Here is an 18,631-nt window from a genome sequence, read left to right on the forward strand (position 1 = left end):
GTAATCACGTAGGTCAACCACTGGATCAGTCAGTCTGAAAAGTACATATATGTATGCTTATGTTAGCCCTATATGTGAGGTTTCAAGCGTGATATCGCCACGGTGTGTCTGAAATATTACCGATGTGGCGCTTAGCCATAATCGTTCATTCACACACTGAACAGGTAAGTCCGTTTCCGACATTTATGCCTCTCCATATATTTTAACCTACCCTAATCAGGCTTCGGGGCTTTGTGCGATTTTGCCTCAGAAAGGTTCGTAGTTTGTCGTTCTAGAAACTAATCAGCTAATATGAAACATTGCCTGTCACAGACAGTTATACAAACGTACACCAGATCATGACAAATTTGGTATTAATATCCTGCGATGAATTTAATTTGACAACGAAAGTAGCCTAGCGAAAATTGGCCCTTTAATATTATGTAGGCCATATTTATTGTTGATTTTTTTCCCCCGAAAATTCAAAATGCTGTTAAATTAGGTATCTTTTGTGATTTCAGTGCGTATACTGAGAGTCCAGGACTAGATACAACCATGGGAGTGACACTGGAGAGAGTACAGAACAAGTTTGCCTGTATTATTGGAGAACTCTGCAGTGAGCCTGTCATCTTGTCACAGTTCGCAATATGGGTGGACCTGAGGATAGCAGAGTACAAGGCGAAAGGAGCTATATCATTAGGTAATGTGTAAGGATAGCAGAGTACAAGGCTAAAGGAGCTATATCATTAGGTAATGTGTAAGGATAGCAGAGTACAAGGCTAAAGGAGCTATATCACTAGGTAATGTACAAGGATAGCTGAGTACATGGCTAAAGGAGCTATATCATTAAATAATGTATGAGGATAGTACAGGGTAGTAAAAGGAGCTATGTCATGAGGTAATGTGCAAGGATAGCAGAGTATCAGCCTAAAGGAGCTATATCATTAGGTAATGTGTAAGAATAGCAGAGCACATGGCTAAAGGGGTATTATTAGGTAATGTGTAAGGATAGCTGAGTACATGGCTAAAGGGGTATTATTAGGTAATGTGTAAGGATAGCAGAGTACAAGGCTAAAGGAGCTATATCATTAGGTAATGTGCAAGGATAGCAGAGTATCAGCCTAAAGGAGCTATATCATTAGGTAATGTGTGAGGATAGCAGAGCACATGGCTAAAGGGGTATTATTAGGTAATGTGTAAGGATAACAGAGTACAAGGCTTAAGGAGCAATGAGGGGTTCACGTTCTTGTGGGGCGCTTACGAATATACCGGAAATTTGGGTTAGATTGCATGGTTGACCCATGTAGCCTATTTTAGGCCTACAGTAACCTTACATTGTGACACGTGCTCATTGATATGTAATTTTGCGGTGGAATTTCTAATACTATCCTCTTATTTCACCGTCCTCACCTATGAAACTAACTCCTATGAAACTGTGTGGTGGTCACATTGACTGCTAGAGTTTTGGTGGTACCGAGAGCCTCGTCGTCGATGGACATTTTGAAGTGTCACATGACCTGCTTCTGGGATTGAAATGCAACTGAGTTTTGGCATTGAAATCCCTGAGAAAACTACTTCAACCTTCTTAATTCAGTCCAAATTTGGGTGCTGTCAGCGCGGATTTCACTGAAATCGGTTCCATCGAGTTGGAGTTCGCAGACTTTCGACGATTTCTTTTACAGTCGGCAGTTCTAGATTGACTAATGCTTAGTGGGATCTAAATAAACTACTGACCCATATGGATATCGCCACAAAAGACAGGAAAACAAATAAGTCCTAATCAAAGGTAGAGTGTAGAGATAATTGAGAACATGCTCCAGTCACCCAGCAATATGTATGCGAAGGCCATGCACCACCAGGATGCTAACCCCAATATCCAGTATAAACACGAGCGCCTCCACGCGGAACTCCAGAGAACGTGAATCCCTCATAGGCCCTATAAAAGGAGCTATATCATATGCGTTTCTTACATACATGTACTTGTCCCGAGCAACTTTAAAACTGTCCTTGGGGTGCGAATTTGTGGATTCCCCTGCTCTCACTGTTTTTTAGGCCTTACTGAAGTTAATGTCAAGGGCCGATGATGTCCCTATGACCGTTCGCACAGTCTGATGTTCTTTGAACATGTGTCGTCTTCCGTCAGTATGGTGCGCATATCTGTACCTCACATGTAGGGAAGTTTGTCAATGACTTGCTCAAGCTTGGTGGTTTACCCCAGGCACTCTGGTTTCATCCGTCCATAAAACTGAATGCCTGGCATCAAACAACAATCAAATAAATTAATAAATATATGGCTTTTTTTTTGTTTAATTTTGAGTGAAGAAATAAGCATACTGAATTAAGACAGAACTAAAGTGTATATATTTTATTTTAACTGGATCAGTATTGTAAAATCTTATTCATCCGGAATAAAACTAAATGTGCCAATGTTGGTTTCAGCTGATTGATATATATAGCACTTATATAAAAAATGTCATCAAGATGACAATCCAAACAGCACAAGCCAAGCCTACTAACCTCAATTTGGTACTGAAATCTAGACGTAGAGGGCACAAGTACATGAGTGCCCAGCTGCATGGACAGTATACTTGATTTTGATATGTGTACATGTGAAAATCAATAAAAGTAAATACTTTAGTGGCCCTTACAAATATTACCTCAAAAGTGCAAGTTCAGATGTAAATAAAAGTCATAAAATGTTATCTTTGGCATTTTCCTAGTGGGACATATTTATTTGATTGTTGTTTTACGTTGTACTCAAGAATATTTCACTTATACGTCGGCGGCCAGCATTAGGGTGGGAGGAAACTGGGCAGAACCCGGGGAAAACCCACAACCATCGGCATGTTGCCGCCAGACCTCCGGACTTGCAGTCGGAGAGGAAGCCAGCATGAGCTGGACTTGAACTCACAGTGGCCGCATTGGTGATAGGCTACTGGGTCATTATGCTGTGCTAGCGAGCTAACCAACTGAGTCACGGAGGCCCCTTGGTGGGGCATACAATGTGCATGAACCTTACAATAGGAGTTTACGAAGATCATCAGAATCTGATAAAAATAAAGTCCCTGTCCATAACTTACCTGTCGTCACGGATGAAATTTTAGGTTATATACATTAACTTTGCATTAAATTAAAATTATCCTCCACAGAAATATCTGGAGAAGACCCTGATCCCAGCTGGCTGAGAGGTCATAAACCATCAGTGCCTCCTGTTGAGTCAAGGGACAGAACTCCTGACATGTATGATCCCACAGGAGGCAGTGATTCAAACTTCAATTCAGACATTGGTCATGCTCATCTGGTTGAAGACAGGCTATCACCAGAGGTCGTCATGGTGAAGGATGAACCGGCTGATTCCGAACACAGGGAAGTCTTCCCGGTCAGTTTACACGGAAACTCCAGTCTTGTCAGCAATCCTCAACATAAACGAAAGCATTCAGGAACTCTCACATCCGGTTCAAGTATTCACCACTCGTCATCATTATTATCGTCATCCTCGTCACCGGCAAAAATCCATCGATTATCGCAATCTTCAAATCTTAGCACTCCTGGCACCCAGTCTCTCATGTCTATAATTAGTGATATACCAGGCAGCAGCAACAACAACAGTGCAAATCAGAACCTGGACAGTTCCAGGTTATCAGACACTTCCCAATCCAAGGGAGATAACTTCTTGTCAGGGTATATGGTGTCGAACCCTGGAAGTCATTCAGCTCATTTACAAAACAACTCAAGTGTGCGGATTCCAGAGGGCCATGGAACATCTGACAATGCAGGTAAGCTCATCATTTTTCTTCACACTATTTCAGAAAAAGGCCATCGTTGAAAAAATCTTTGTTGGGCGTAATCTGACCCTATCAGAAAAAACAGGATTGTAGAGTGGAGAAGTCTCACACTCTTTTTATTCTGGGCGATGAAAGAGAAAAAAGCAAAATATAAACGGAACAGATTTGATCCAGCTTACAGTGTAGGAATTTAAGATAAATCAACACTGAGAGAGAAGAAAGCATATTTACTAAAAAGACTTAAAAAAAAAAAAAAAAGATCCAAAGGCCAATATAACCTGTAGATTTGAACTCTTTTTTCGTGGGTTGATTGGGTTGCGTCCAGTAAACATATTTTTATTGATGACTGTTGTTGTGTTCCAAGGGCCATTGACTTCATCTGTCTTTTTTTGGAATTTGTGAAATTTTGCATTTTTGAAAATGTGTACTTGTAAGTTTAGCTAAGGCAAATTCTCCTACATATTTTGCCCTATATATACATTAAGCTCTGAGGATACAAACAGGGCAAAAAGTACAGGTAAATTTTTGTGTTTTAATGTGAGAAAAAAATGTTTCAGTTCGCAAGAATGAGCACTGGATGCTTCACATGTGTGTTGAATTTATCAGACAGTTCTGATATTATAAATGATAATGACACCACATACAAAGGAAAATACTGACTACTATATTGAATTGTAGGGAAGTGAAAATAGTCGTTGGTGCTACAAATACTTAGATATTTGTGTAAACTTGTATGTATATATATATTTTTTCTGTTTCCTATCTTAAATAAGTTGAATGAAACCTTGTGTAAAATCTTCAGCCTTGGTCACTCTACAAAGTGAAAGGTCCATCAAAAAGATGGACTTACATGTATGTTCAAAGCAGTATATTTCAGGAACATGTTAAATATGCACATAACGTTACAAGGTGTTAATGATTTAGAAAGTTTCACTAACCATTGTATAAATTGATCCCTTATGCGCCCTCCCACCTGCTTCACATACAACATCAAGACGATAGTTGAATTCATCCGAAACACCTCTGCGATTGTCTTCATTCATTTCAAGTTGTAAAGGGTTTTATTCATGCGCTGTTTGTGGTTGCAGAACTCTAGCGATTTCAAATCAGATAAATCATTTTGAACAACCTGTTTCTCTGCAATCTATAGTTCCATCAGGTTGCCAGGAGACATTGCAACATTAGACTGACTCGGTCTGAGAGATTTCCTCCCTTGACATGCTTGATGTCATCTAGATTGAGAAGCTGTTTATTATAAATACACATACAGCTGTGTTTCCATGGAGTCTGACAGCCATCTGTTGGATACTGGACACCAGTACAAACTGAAAGTTTGTTCTCAGAAGCAAGGATGTGAGATATTTCCATGAGTGGGTGTGGCTAATATGTTTTGGGATAAAGCGTTGCATTTGGTTGATGTGGTTGAAGCCTTGAATCCAGCCCTCTCTAGGCTGCGGCCTAAGCCAGGACACTGGTCAGATACTTCATTTTCTTCCCGATGGCCATTGGTCTGCAGGTAAAATATGACCACCATTTACTTAAGTCTATGAATCAAATAAATAAAGTGAAAAATACATGCTGTGGAGTCCTTTGTCAGTTGGAGCAAAAAAGAAAAAAGGATCAAAACTGGCTTTCTTGTCACACCTTAGTCAACACCTAAACTTGAAGGAAAAGAGCCTAGCTATGATCCTGATGTGAGGTATGTCAGGACACCAATTATGTGGGGCTGTAAGCCTGGGGTTGTTTGGAGGCATCATTGCACACATACATCTGTATTTCTCAAGTTTTTCCTCGCAAATTTAGTTAATAGAAAGTTACTAAATTTTTGTGGAAACACCATGCAGAGCCCAATCTGGCATCAGAAGGGCAGGGGGTGGAACCACTGGTGAAGGGCACCTCATGGTTGAATGTTTCGATTCTCATACATTTTTAAGGGCGTCCGTTCCTACGGTTGACCTCTGCATAATCCGAATGCTAATTGAATTATCACGGGTCCAATTTTCGTCATGTGCTTCAGGGCATACATTTCCGATTTTAGATGCTCTTTAAAAATTTTGTTGTTTTCATAACCATTCTTTCACACCGACTACAAATATTCCTTCTTGATTCTGGACCCAACATTAAATTTGAGTAAATTTACGAACTTTAAACCTAAACAATTGAAGCTGAAAGGCATCCATTGCTTTCGCCACTGTGGCGAAGAGACGCCAATTTTCTTTCGCCACACACAAATCATATTCTCCAAAACTAATGTGGCGAATGGCTAGCCGAAGCCTAGCGACAAAGTAGATAATCCAAGTCTTTATAATGAATTCGGGCAGTTTCTTTTTTTTTTCTTTTTGTTTTGTTTGTTTATTTCTTTTTGACGCAAAGGGCACTTTGAGTGAACGCCAGCGTCCGGTAATCGGACGCTGAGACGGGCTGGATTACGCCCTGCCGTAAGTGTATGTACACGAGGTACATACAAAAATGATATTTTAAGGGAATCTGAGGGAGGGCCCAGGTACATGTAGATGACTCTTTATGACCTCTTAGGACCACAATGGAACGCATATTAGTGAAACTATGTGTGTTATTGAGCTAAAAATTTACAGGCAGAATTAGAAGATTACTGGAATTGGTATTTATGGAGATTTTTCAATTCATTAATTAAGTACTGCCACCAGTAGTGTACTATACTGGTACATACACTTTATACGGCCATCAGCATTTTAACACTGTGCATAGCCTCCCCTAATGTTGTTCACGTATGTACGGAAGTTTCTGTGTATACATACATATATATATAGATATATATATGGACACACAGCAGATCACACGTTAGCTGTTGCAGTCCTCACAGGATTTGGAAAATGCCCAGATTTTTTTCTTTGATGTTGTAGATGTATGTGTTTAGACATTTGTTGAAAGGCCGGCAGAATACAATTTATAATGTTTTTATGTGATACATTGCCATTGTTTTGCGGGGGAGAATATCATAAACATCACGTATATGAACACAGTATTAAGTACAGAATAGGGCAGACACGTGTGGATGTATCTACTGAGTGTAGTATTAAGTACAGAATAGGGCAGACACGTGTGGATGTATCTACTGAGTGTAGTATTAAGTACAGAACAGGACAGACCCGTGTGGATGTATCTACTGAGTGTAGTATTAAGTACAGAACAGGGCAGACACGTGTGGATGTATATCTACTGAGTGTAGTATTAAGTACAGAACAGGGCAGACACGTGTGGATGTATCTGCTGAGTGCAGTATTAAGTACAGAACAGGGCAGACACACGTGTGGATGTATCTGCTGAGTGTAGTATTAAGTACAGAACAGGGCAGACGTGTGGATGTATCTACTGAGTGTAGTATTAAGTACAAAACAGGACAGACCCGTGTGGATGTATCTACTGAGTGTAGTATTAAGTACAGAACAGGGCAGACACGTGTGGAGGTATCTACTGAGTGTAGTATTAAGTACAGAACAGGGCAGACACGTGTGGAGGTATCTGCTGAGTGCAGTATTAAGTACAAAACAGGACAGACCCGTGTGGATGTATCTACTGAGTGTAGTATTAAGTACAGAACAGGGCAGACACGTGTGGATGTATCTACTGAGTGTAGTATTAAGTACAGAACAGGGCAGACACGTGTGGATGTATCTACTGAGTGCAGTATTAAGTACAGAACAGGGCAGACTTGTGGATGTACCTAATGAGTGTAGTATTAAGTACAGAACAGGGCAGACCCGTGTGGAGGTATCTACTGAGTGTAGTATTAAGTACAGAACAGGGCAGACACGTGTGGAGGTATCTGCTGAATGCAGTATTAAGTACAGAACAGGGCAGACGTGTGGATGTATCTACTGAGTGTAGTATTAAGTACAGAACAGGGCAGACACGTGTGGAGGTATCTGCTGAGTGCCGTATTAAGTACAGAACAGGGCAGACACGTGTGGAGGTATCTACTGACTGTAGTATTAAGTACAAAACAGGACAGACCCGTGTGGATGTATCTACTGAGTGTAGTATTAAGTACAGAACAGGGCAGACACGTGTGGATGTATCTACTGAGTGTAGTATTAAGTACAGAACAGGGCAGACATGTGTGGAGGTATCTGCTGAGTGCAGTATTAAGTACAGAACAGGGCAGACGTGTGGATGTATCTACTGAGTGTAGTATTAAGTATAGAACAGGGCAGACGTGTGGATGTATCTACTGAGTGTAGTATTAAGTACAGAACAGGGCAGACACGTGTGGAGGTATCTGCTGAGTGCAGTATTAAGTACAGAACAGGGCAGACGTGTGGATGTATCTACTGAGTGTAGTATTAAGTACAGAACAGGGCAGACGTGTGGATGTATCTACTGAGTGTAGTATTAAGTACAGAACAGGGCAGACACGTGTGGAGGTATCTGCTGAGTGCAGTATTAAGTACAGGACAGGGCAGACACGTGTGGATGTATCTACTGAGTGTAGTATTAAGTACAAAACAGGACAGACCCGTGTGGATGTATCTACTGAGTGTAGTATTAAGTACAGAACAGGGCAGACACGTGTGGAGGTATCTGCTGAGTGCAGTATTAAGTACAGAACAGGGCAGACGTGTGGATGTATCTACTGAGTGTAGTATTAAGTACAGAACAGGGCAGACGTGTGGATGTATCTACTGAGTGTAGTATTAAGTACAGAACAGGGCAGACACGTGTGGAGGTATCTGCTGAGTGCAGTATTAAGTACAGGACAGGGCAGACACGTGTGGATGTATCTACTGAGTGTAGTATTAAGTACAGAACAGGGCAGACGTGTGGATGTATCTGCTGAGTGCAGTATTAAGTAAAAAACAGGGTAGACCCGTGTGGAGGTATATACTGAGTGCAGTATTAAGTACAGGACAGGGCAGACACGTGTGGATGTATCTGCTGAGTGCAGTATTAAATACAGAACACTGAGTGCACCTGTCCTGTGCTTAATCATCCCCAAATAACATTTTTTGTTTATGTCCATTTGTACACTGTGTGACTTTATCGTCCTCATTGTGTTGATTTGCAGAATTACAGTAGTTAGCGAATGATATTACATGTAATTTGCTCACGTAGGATAGATGGGACCTCCATGACTCAGGTGGTTAGTGCGCTAGCGCAGCGTAATGACCCAGGAGGCTCTCACCAATGCAGTCGCGGTGAGTTCAAGTCCAGCTCATGCTGGCGTCCTCTCTGGGCGTACGTGGGAAGGTTTTCCAGCAACCTGCAGATGCTCGTGTGTTTCCCCCGGGCTCTGCTCTGTTTCCTCACACCATAATGCTAGCAGCTGTCGTATAAGTGAAATATTCTCGAGTACGGCATAAAACACCTATCAAATAAATAAATAAAGGATAGAGATGAAAGTCACAATTTAAATACTTGAGTGATATAGAAGTCATGATACCATATTACACGCACATGTTTAATTCGTATCATGGACATCACAATATTGGAATGGTGTGGAAGTCGCAGTATTAGGATGATACATGTGCAGTGTATATGGAAATCATGATACTTTGACTGATATGGAAGTCATGATTTATATCATGGACGTCACAATAATAGGATTGATTTTAGAAGTCATCATATATGTAATACAGTACTTACAAGGTTGATATTGAAATCATCATTAGGATTGATATTATGGGGTTATGATGCTACATGTACCAAGGATTGATATTATGGGGTCATGATGCTACATGTACTAAGGATTAGTATTATGAGGTCATGATGCTACATGTACCAAGGATTGATATTATGGGGTCATGATGCTACATGTACCAAGGATTGATATTATGGGGTCATGATGCTACATGTACCAAGGATTAATATTATGAGGTCATGATGCTACATGTACTAAGGATTGATATTATGAGGTCATGATGCTACATGTACTAAGGATTGATATTATGGGGTCATGATGCTACATGTACTAAGGATTGATATTATGGGGTCATGATGCTTCATGTACTTAGGATTGATATTATGGGGTGATGATGCTTCATGTACTTAGGATTGATATTATGGGGTCATGATGCTTCATGTACTAAGGATTGATATTATGGGGTCATGATGCTACATGTACCAAGGATTGATATTATGGGGTCATGATGCTACATGTACTTAGGATTGATATTATGAGGTCATGATGCTTCATGTACTAAGGATTGATATTATGAGGTCATGATGCTACATGTACCAAGGATTGATATTATGGGGTCATGATGCTACATGTACTTAGGATTGATATTATGGGGTCATGATGCTACATGTACTAAGGATTAATATTATGGGGTCATGATGCTACATGTACTAAGGATTGATATTATGAGGTCATGATGCTTCATGTACCAAGGATTGATATTATGGGGTCATGATGCTACATGTACTAAGGATTAATATTATGGGGTCATGATGCTACATGTACTAAGGATTAATATTATGGGGTCATGATGCTACATGTACTAAGGATTAATATTATGGGGTCATGATGCTACATGTACTAAGGATTAATATTATGGGGTCATGATGCTACATGTACTAAGGATTGATATTATGAGGTCATGATGCTTCATGTACCAAGGATTGATATTATGGGGTCATGATGCTACATGTACTAAGGATTAATATTATGGGGTCATGATGCTACATGTACTAAGGATTAATATTATGGGGTCATGATGCTACATGTACTAAGGATTAATATTATGGGGTCATGATGCTACATGTACTAAGGATTGATATTATGAGGTCATGATGCTTCATGTACCAAGGATTGATATTATGGGGTCATGATGCTACATGTACTAAGGATTAATATTATGGGGTCATGATGCTACATGTACTAAGGATTAATATTATGGGGTCATGATGCTACATGTACTAAGGATTAATATTATGGGGTCATGATGCTACATGTACTAAGGATTAATATTATGGGGTCATGATGCTACATGTACTAAGGATTGATATTATGGGGTCATGATGCTACTTGTACTAAGGATTGATATTATGAGGTCAGGATGCTACATGTAGAATTGATATTAGGGTGACGTGGAAGTTCTAATATTCACACTAATGTGACCCAGTGTATAGACATGACAAAGGGTGTGTGGTTTACACATCACATGTCTGTTGGGTTGACAGTATTCGGTGGCCAGGGTATGTCCTGGATAAATGTGTGCTGAATGTGGACTTTAATAAAAGTTTTGTGTTTACACCCTAAAAAACATTGACAAAGTACTGCATACACAAACTGTATTCTGGAAAATATTGTTAACCTGGGTGCATGTATGTGAAAATTCCTGATCTACATGTAGCTAACCTGATTTGCCACAAGAAACAGTGTCAGAAAAGTGTTATTGCCACTTATGTAGAAGTTGAGCTGGCAACGTGCCGAGATGTATGCAAAATGCATAACTATCCCTCTTGTGTGAAACAGCCACAGGACAATCATGATAGATGATTTTGTTCACTCTTAGGATGTGCTATATCAAGATTCTTCAGAGGTTTTTTTGCTGATAATTTTAGTATTTCTTTGCTTGTAACTTTGCCTGACATTGAAATCACATAGTCTCCATATATTTGGCTAGTAAGAGTAGGGTAGGCTTAAATGTACGTGTCAAAGACATGGAGACACCCCATCCCCCCTCACACTCCCCCCCCCCCCCCCGTCCTCCCTTCACCCCCCCACCCTCCATCTACATACATACATACATGTACATACATATGTATGGATGATCATGACACAACCTAAATGTGTGTTGTGTATGAATTCTATGTCCAATACTTCCAAGGCAGTGCCATTGCCTGTCATGTACCTGTGGAGATTGAACTCACTTTGTGTCATTTGTGTGCAGCCATTTTTGTCGACAGGGAGAGTATAGTTTCATTAATTTAGTTCGGGAGCGGTAGATCCAGGGTCAATCCTGGGTTGAGTCACACCTAAGACTTTCAAAGAGGAAGTTGTAACTTCCTCGCTTTGCACTCAGCTTGAAGGGGATAGTGCAAAGACTGGTTGAGCAGTATCAGTATAATGGGTCGGGCGGGGCGGCTTACTTGCCTTCGGTATGTCGTCTCAGTGAAGCAGCACTAGATAAAAGAGCAGTGGAAATCTGTCCTGTAGCAAGGAGGCACATTACATGGCCTCGCAAGCACTCACTCACTCATTACCTAAGCTTTAGACCTGAATGCAATGATGCCGTTTCCACTGTGGGCTTTACGGAAAGGGAATAGGTAGTGTGGGAAGACTCGTGAAGTTCAGTAAGAGATATGCAGTGTTGAAACACTCCGGACGCTTTCACAGTGTTGTGAGAACAGCAAGCAGAGCTTTCTTTATGGTTGTGAGCTGTTCGTATTTGAGAGCCGCCCTTTGTTGAATTATCTCCCTTTATCTTGCAGCCATGTTGGATTTGGACTCCTCACTAGACCGAGTTCCGCTCCCTAGTAAAACCTGCAACGATATCTTCAGTTCTTTCCTTCGCATTCGTCCCTCGTCTCGTAACTGGACCCAGGAAGACATGGAGAAAGCGATTGAGGCGGTACAGAGCGGGAAGCTCAGCCAACGAGCTGCTAGCCGAATGTACAATATTCCCCAAACAACCATACACAGGCGGCTTTCTGGGAAAGTTAAACCTCAGTTTTACCCAACTCAATCCCGCACAGCTGCACACACGTGCGTTTTGACAGACAGTGTCTCACAGTCAGAGAACATGCAGGTTTCCCTCAAGGGAGATAGTTCAGGCAGAGGCTCGAGTGATCCTTCCACTCTTGAGCCAGAGAATCTGACAGAAGATGATGTTTATGACAAGGGAGATAACCTTTCTTGAAGGCCTTGATCTTCTCTCCCACATCTGAAAGACATGGAGAGAAAACATGATGCTTAAGCAAAAGGGGGATAATCAAACTGGAAGTTGCCAATACATGCAGATTTCTTCCACTCTGGAGAGGCATATTATCTGAAAAGGGAGATAATCCATATTCTTTAAAATTTCACTTTTGAATGAAGTTATACATATTCGAGTTGTTTTTATTTTAGAAAAGTGTTTTGTGGTTTGTTGAGAAAGTAGGATGCCTTCTAATGTCTTACTGGAAAAATGTAAATTCTGACATGCACTGAAAAGTAACATTTCATGTCATTTAGGTGTATTTGTGTATTTAAAAATTGCACCTTATGGGGTGAAATTTTAGTTCATTTACCGTGAATGTACATGTAACTTTTAATATCTGCCCGTGTTTTACATGAACAGTCACAATATTAAATATAAAATATAATAGGTTATTTTACTACTATTTTTATTACTGAGTTTGCACAAATTTGGACCATTTACTGCTCAGTCCTGTATCATATATGTACATGTATGACACATCTGCGGCACTTGTACAGTGATATATGGATTACATAACCTGCAAATGCAATAGGTTTTCTGCAATTTTCCTATTTCTTTTATAATATTTGTATGATGCGTGAAGGGTTTATTTCATAATATATGAAGGATTTTCATAATTTCACTTTAGACCCAATTTTTCTCCTTAATAATGGAAAATTAGTGATGGAACATTTGACTATGTCTTTAATCTTAGGAACCATCCGAACCATTACTTCCGATGTCTGAAGATGTGCTAAGTTGATGTTAACTTAAAATGGTATGTGTGATACTGTAGCCGAAGACAACTCTGATTTTGCGTCGCACGTGAACAGTGTACATGTATTGTAAATCTTCAACCTTTTTGCTTGTTTGCAAGGTGTTTTTTTCAATCAAATTCTGAAGGCATTGTTCTGTGTAGTCCACTCATAAAATTAGACTTTTTTTTATGAAGCCCTGAAACTGACCAATTTAACCATGTAGTTTGTTTCCAAAGTCAAAGTAAAAATATGCACAAACTGCACTGAAAGATTCTCTTTCATACGCGAAAAGGTTGAGGAATTAGGGTATGGTGGAGTCGGGACATACTGTTAAATTGCATTCAAATTACCTCTCCTTGAATGTCATTCCGAGGCTTTACAACACTGTTGCTAGGAGACAAATCACCCTATGCTGAAATGCGTATCCATACATCTAATTTGAATTCTACATGTGTTACATTGTACATGTATCTTTCGTAGCTGCTGCATGTACTAGGTAGATTGTCATATACACCCTAGCCTCAGGACCTTATTGAAAGACAATTCTTCAGGGCTTTAAAGGCGTTTATTGAAGTGGTACACATTGAATCAAAATGGGTCATTGATTGCTATAAAAAGCCCGTGATATTTATAAGTTGGTCACCTGAAAGTTTAAGAACAACGTAAAATCTTAAGCATACATACATACATACATACATACATACATACATACAAACATGCACACCTAAAGTTTGGTCGTCGCCATATGACTGAAAAATTGCTAAGTACAATATAAAACACTAAGCATTGATATATGCACACCTAAAGTTTGGCCGTCGCCATATGACTGAAAAATTGTTAAGTACAGTGTAAAACACTAAGCATTGATATATGCACACCTAAAGTTTGGTTGTCATATGACTGAAAAATTGTTAGCATTGATGAATGCACACCTAAAGTTTGGCCGTTGTCATATGTAAAACCCTAAGCATTCATATATACACACCTAATGTTTGGTCGTCGTCGTCATATGAATTAAAAATTATTATATAACGTCATATGACTGAAAAATTGTTAAATACAATGTAAAACCCTAAGCAAACATACATGCATACCTAAAATTTGGTTGTCGTCCTATGACTGAAAAATTGTTAAGTGCAATGTAAAACCTAAGCAAACATACATGCATACCTAAAGTTTGGAGTGTAAAAATGCAATCAGAAGCAAACCAAGACCTAAAAATCGTACTATTGATGGTAGGATTTTAACATTTTTTTTAAGAAGGTGATCAAACTTCACAAAAAGTGAAGTCCTATAAGGTGGATTATCAAACAGAAGCAAGCCAAATGTGTCACTTGAAAGAAGCTTAACTTAGGTGAAATACATGTATAGTAGGCCTGTTTAGGGGGATTGGACACACTGTACAACTGGATGTTACCCCAATTCTGCAAACTTTTCACCAATCAAAGATCAACTTTCATAGCAATTTATGCACATTTTTTATTTGACATTGGATACAAACCTACATTGGTTTGATTGGCCAGTTTCAGGGCTTGCCAAAAAGTATAATTTTATAAGTCAAGACAGAATAATACCTTCAGAAAATGCTTGAATAAACACCTTGCAAACATGCAAAAAGGTTGAAGAGTTACAGTAATTGTTTTCTTGTCCAACATTCTAAATCAGCATAATGCCATGGCTATATTCAGTGAATATTTTAAAGATAGCCAAACCTCTGAATACAAAGAAGTAGAGCATCTTGGAAGCTTGGAAAGTACTGGTGTTTACATGTGTGTGGTGTGTGTGTGTGTGTGTGTGTGTGTGTTACAAAAACGTGATGAAAGTGTTGACGCATTTCTTACTGGTTATTGTCAATCATGTATTGTAGAGATGCATGTTATAATGGTGCACCTACATTGGAAGGTCTTCCAGCAACCTGCAGGTGGTTGTGGTCCTCTCACCATAATGCTGCCCGTTGTCGTATATAAAGTGAAATATTATTTTATTAAATATGTTAATAAATAAATAAATATTATGGTGCATGATTTGTGTACGGTACATATAAATAGACACAGTGATGGATGTCAGCTGTGAGCCAGTTGAGAATGATACTGTACTCGTGGCATGTGTTTAAGTGAATAACTACATATACACTGTAAAGACAAGCGTTTAAATGCAAACACAGTACACCATCTGAATGTTTTTTTTTACTGACACATTTAAAAGTTTGTACAGCCATCTGTAATAAACTGTTTGGTGGAAGATTTGAAGGTCATAGAGTATATGCGATGTCAAACTTTGGAGTAAAATAAAAAACTATTTAAACACATGTTATAATGATGGATGTTGTAGGCGTAATGACAGAGGGTTTTTAATCCTCTTCTGAAGACTTCAATCATATTAAGATCATTGACCACATTATTATGCTCGTGAATGACAATAGTCGTAGACAGATACCTGTGTAAGGGTGGTTTTTCCAGATTTAATATGCAGTTATGACTGACGGATACATGTATGCATGCATCTACTAGTAAATAATGACAGCAGGTCAGTCTAGTGTGAAGTATTTATTTCTTTGATATTGTAAGGGTACCACTCTAAGGGTAACACTGTAAGGGTAACAATCAACATTTATGTTTTGCTATACTTGAGAACATTTCAATACATACTGGGGCCTGTGTGGCTCATTTGGTTAGCATGCTAGCGCAGTGTAATGACCCAGGAGCCTCTCACCAATGCGGTCGCTGTGGGTTCAAGTCCAGCTCATGCTGGCTTCCTCTCCGGCCATAAGTGGGAAGGTTTTCCAGCAACCTGTTGATGGTTGTGGGTTTCCCACAGACTCTGCCTGGTTTCTTCCCACCATAATGCTAGCCACCGTCGTATAAGTGAAATATTCTTGAGTATGGTGTAAAACACCAATCAAATAAATAAATACATACATACTGTAATGGTGGAAGAGAGAGACATGGTGATGTATTTAAACTATAAGGTGTTTGCCTTTCATTTGCTTGGACACATGAGGCCCAGGTTCAAATCTGGCTATGGACAGGGAATTTGTAGATTTTTCCACTCTCAGGTTTCGCGGCCTTGTGTGGCCATTTGCGCTGTCTAATGTTTGTTAAATTTTCCCACTCATATGATGTGCACGCATAATACATGTCACACCTGGGAAAGTTCATCAGTAACTTGCCTAAGGTCAGTGGTTTATTTACCCTGTGCATTTCTGTTTGGAGATCAGTTCATTTTGGGTGCAGGAAAGCAGGCGTAGCGTGGCGGAGGGTACATGATAGTGTTGGCTTTAAACTCTGCTAAAGCAAGGCGTTCACTTCAGCTGGTTGTTCCCCCTGACCACTAAGGTCACAAGAATGAACCACTTCTAACAGAAAGGATATGGTTTGCTGTGGGCACTCTGGCGTAGCTCCATAAAGCCTCTGACTTTAGGAAATCATACATAAAGTTTTATTTTTGTAACAATGAGCAGGTTTGTGGAAATGATTGGTGGAGACTAGTGCATGGGATACAGCCAGAAGTCAAAAAGGCAGTGACCTCACATGAAGCCAACATCGGATTTGCAAGTACTTGTAGACCCATGCTGATTCCAACATGTTCATTGGCTGACAGTGCATATATGAGATCCTTTGTTAAATAAATTATAGAGAATTACAGTGTAGAGAGTAAAACCAGAGCGGAGCCAATGGTGCGATAATTGGTAAATTAACAGGTAATCGGTGAAATACGGTCTCTTGTCAGTTTTCCAAAGTTATGGTTTTATTCTGACTCTTCATGTAATGCTTAAACAGAAAGAATGTACACTTACCCTAGCACCATGGCTTAAACAGAATTTGGTAAAAACAAAATGCAGTGATGTTAAATGCAATTTATTAGACGTCACTGGTCTAGAAAGAATCAAAATGCTGTGTAGTTGTAAGGACACATTTATACAACATATACCTGAAATAAAAGAGCTATACCTAAAGTTGAAATATAATATCTAAATTTTCTGTCAGCAGCGCTTGTTATTTAAGTAATTAATAGTTAACCATCGAAGCCTCGTGCATCTCCTTTACGCCGCCATGTGAACAGATTATGTACGTCAGCGTGATTGGCGTTGCCTAGTATCTCCACAGGACATGGCATTCCACACACGTTTTCGCAGACAGCAGCCACTCTTGTAGGCATTATGTGGCCCTCTAGCACAACCCAAACTCTTTTGGAGTTTTTTTTTCTAGAGTTGGCTTTCACAGACCTTAAAATCGACAATTATCACGATATGTGTTCATATTTAGCTGAGACTGGAAATGCACGTTAATCATATGGCATGAGAAAAACCTTAAGCACCTTGACGTCAGCATGAATATTCAAGAGGAGGAAAGGAGGATTTTCATTGGACAAGCCTGAGACATGTCAGGACTATCAGTGTGCCTTGAATCGGTGGATTTTGTAGAAAATGACGGGGTTTAAAACCCTTTTTCTCTCTTACGAAAACTTAATAAAATCTATAAAAAAAAAAAATAGAATTCCACATAGATTGTATAGTTCTTTCATTTAAGGTACAGTCTGCATAAATGTGTTCTTTTCTTTTAACATGCATTAACATTAAAAGGATGCAAAGTCTATAATCTTTATTAATAGTCTCCAAAATTTTAAACCCAGCTGAGCCTTGACTTTCACCACAGCCATTTAGTGGAATTTTTATAACTCTTTAATGTGCCAGCCAACAGAAACTCTATGTATGTGTAAATCAGTTTGGTTCATTGTTCCAAGAAACCTACTCTTACGCAGACCTCTTTGGTGGCCAAGTGGTTACAGTGTCGGTTGTGAAGTCGTGATTCCTGAGATCAAACATGTCTTGACAACATGTCTTAAACTGCATATTACGAAGTGAAAACCAAGCATTTCAGGTTTTATTTAATTACATTAATAACAGATCCCAACTTGATAATGGTATGAATTTTCATTGGGGTTTTTAGAGACAAAGTTTGGTCAGCAATTTCATGTAAGGTGAAATTACACTTTGGAACAGGATTCCTGTTCAGGCATACCAGTTGTCAGTCATATTATTTTGAAGGAAAAAAAAAATTAGTTTGAAATGCGGGATTTCACATGACATGAATTGTATCCTCAAATAGTTGACATCATCGGTGAGCAGACATAAATGTCTGTTTAAACATTACCATGTGTAACTTCAGTACGGGTGTCCAAAGAACGTCGTATAAGCCGTCTATACAGCACATTTACCTATAGTCAT

The 18,631-nt window shown here is 39.4% G+C and overlaps 1 protein-coding gene across 1 annotated transcript in view; it reads left to right on the forward strand.

Annotated features, from left to right (window-relative positions):
• The first annotated feature begins 244 nt into the window (after nt 1–244).
• LOC135463294 (uncharacterized) overlaps nt 245–18,631 on the forward strand; it is a 31,837-nt gene continuing 13,450 nt past the window's right edge. Inside the window, exons 1-3 of the mRNA XM_064740552.1 lie at nt 245–254; nt 501–679; nt 3,129–3,755. Coding sequence (XP_064596622.1) covers nt 535–679; nt 3,129–3,755 — 772 coding nt within the window. The 5' untranslated portion in view covers nt 245–254; nt 501–534. The remainder of the gene's footprint in view (nt 255–500; nt 680–3,128; nt 3,756–18,631) is intronic.

Source organism: Liolophura sinensis, chromosome 3 (assembly GCF_032854445.1).
Source record: "Liolophura sinensis isolate JHLJ2023 chromosome 3, CUHK_Ljap_v2, whole genome shotgun sequence".
Taxonomy (NCBI): Eukaryota; Metazoa; Mollusca; class Polyplacophora; order Chitonida; family Chitonidae; genus Liolophura; species Liolophura sinensis.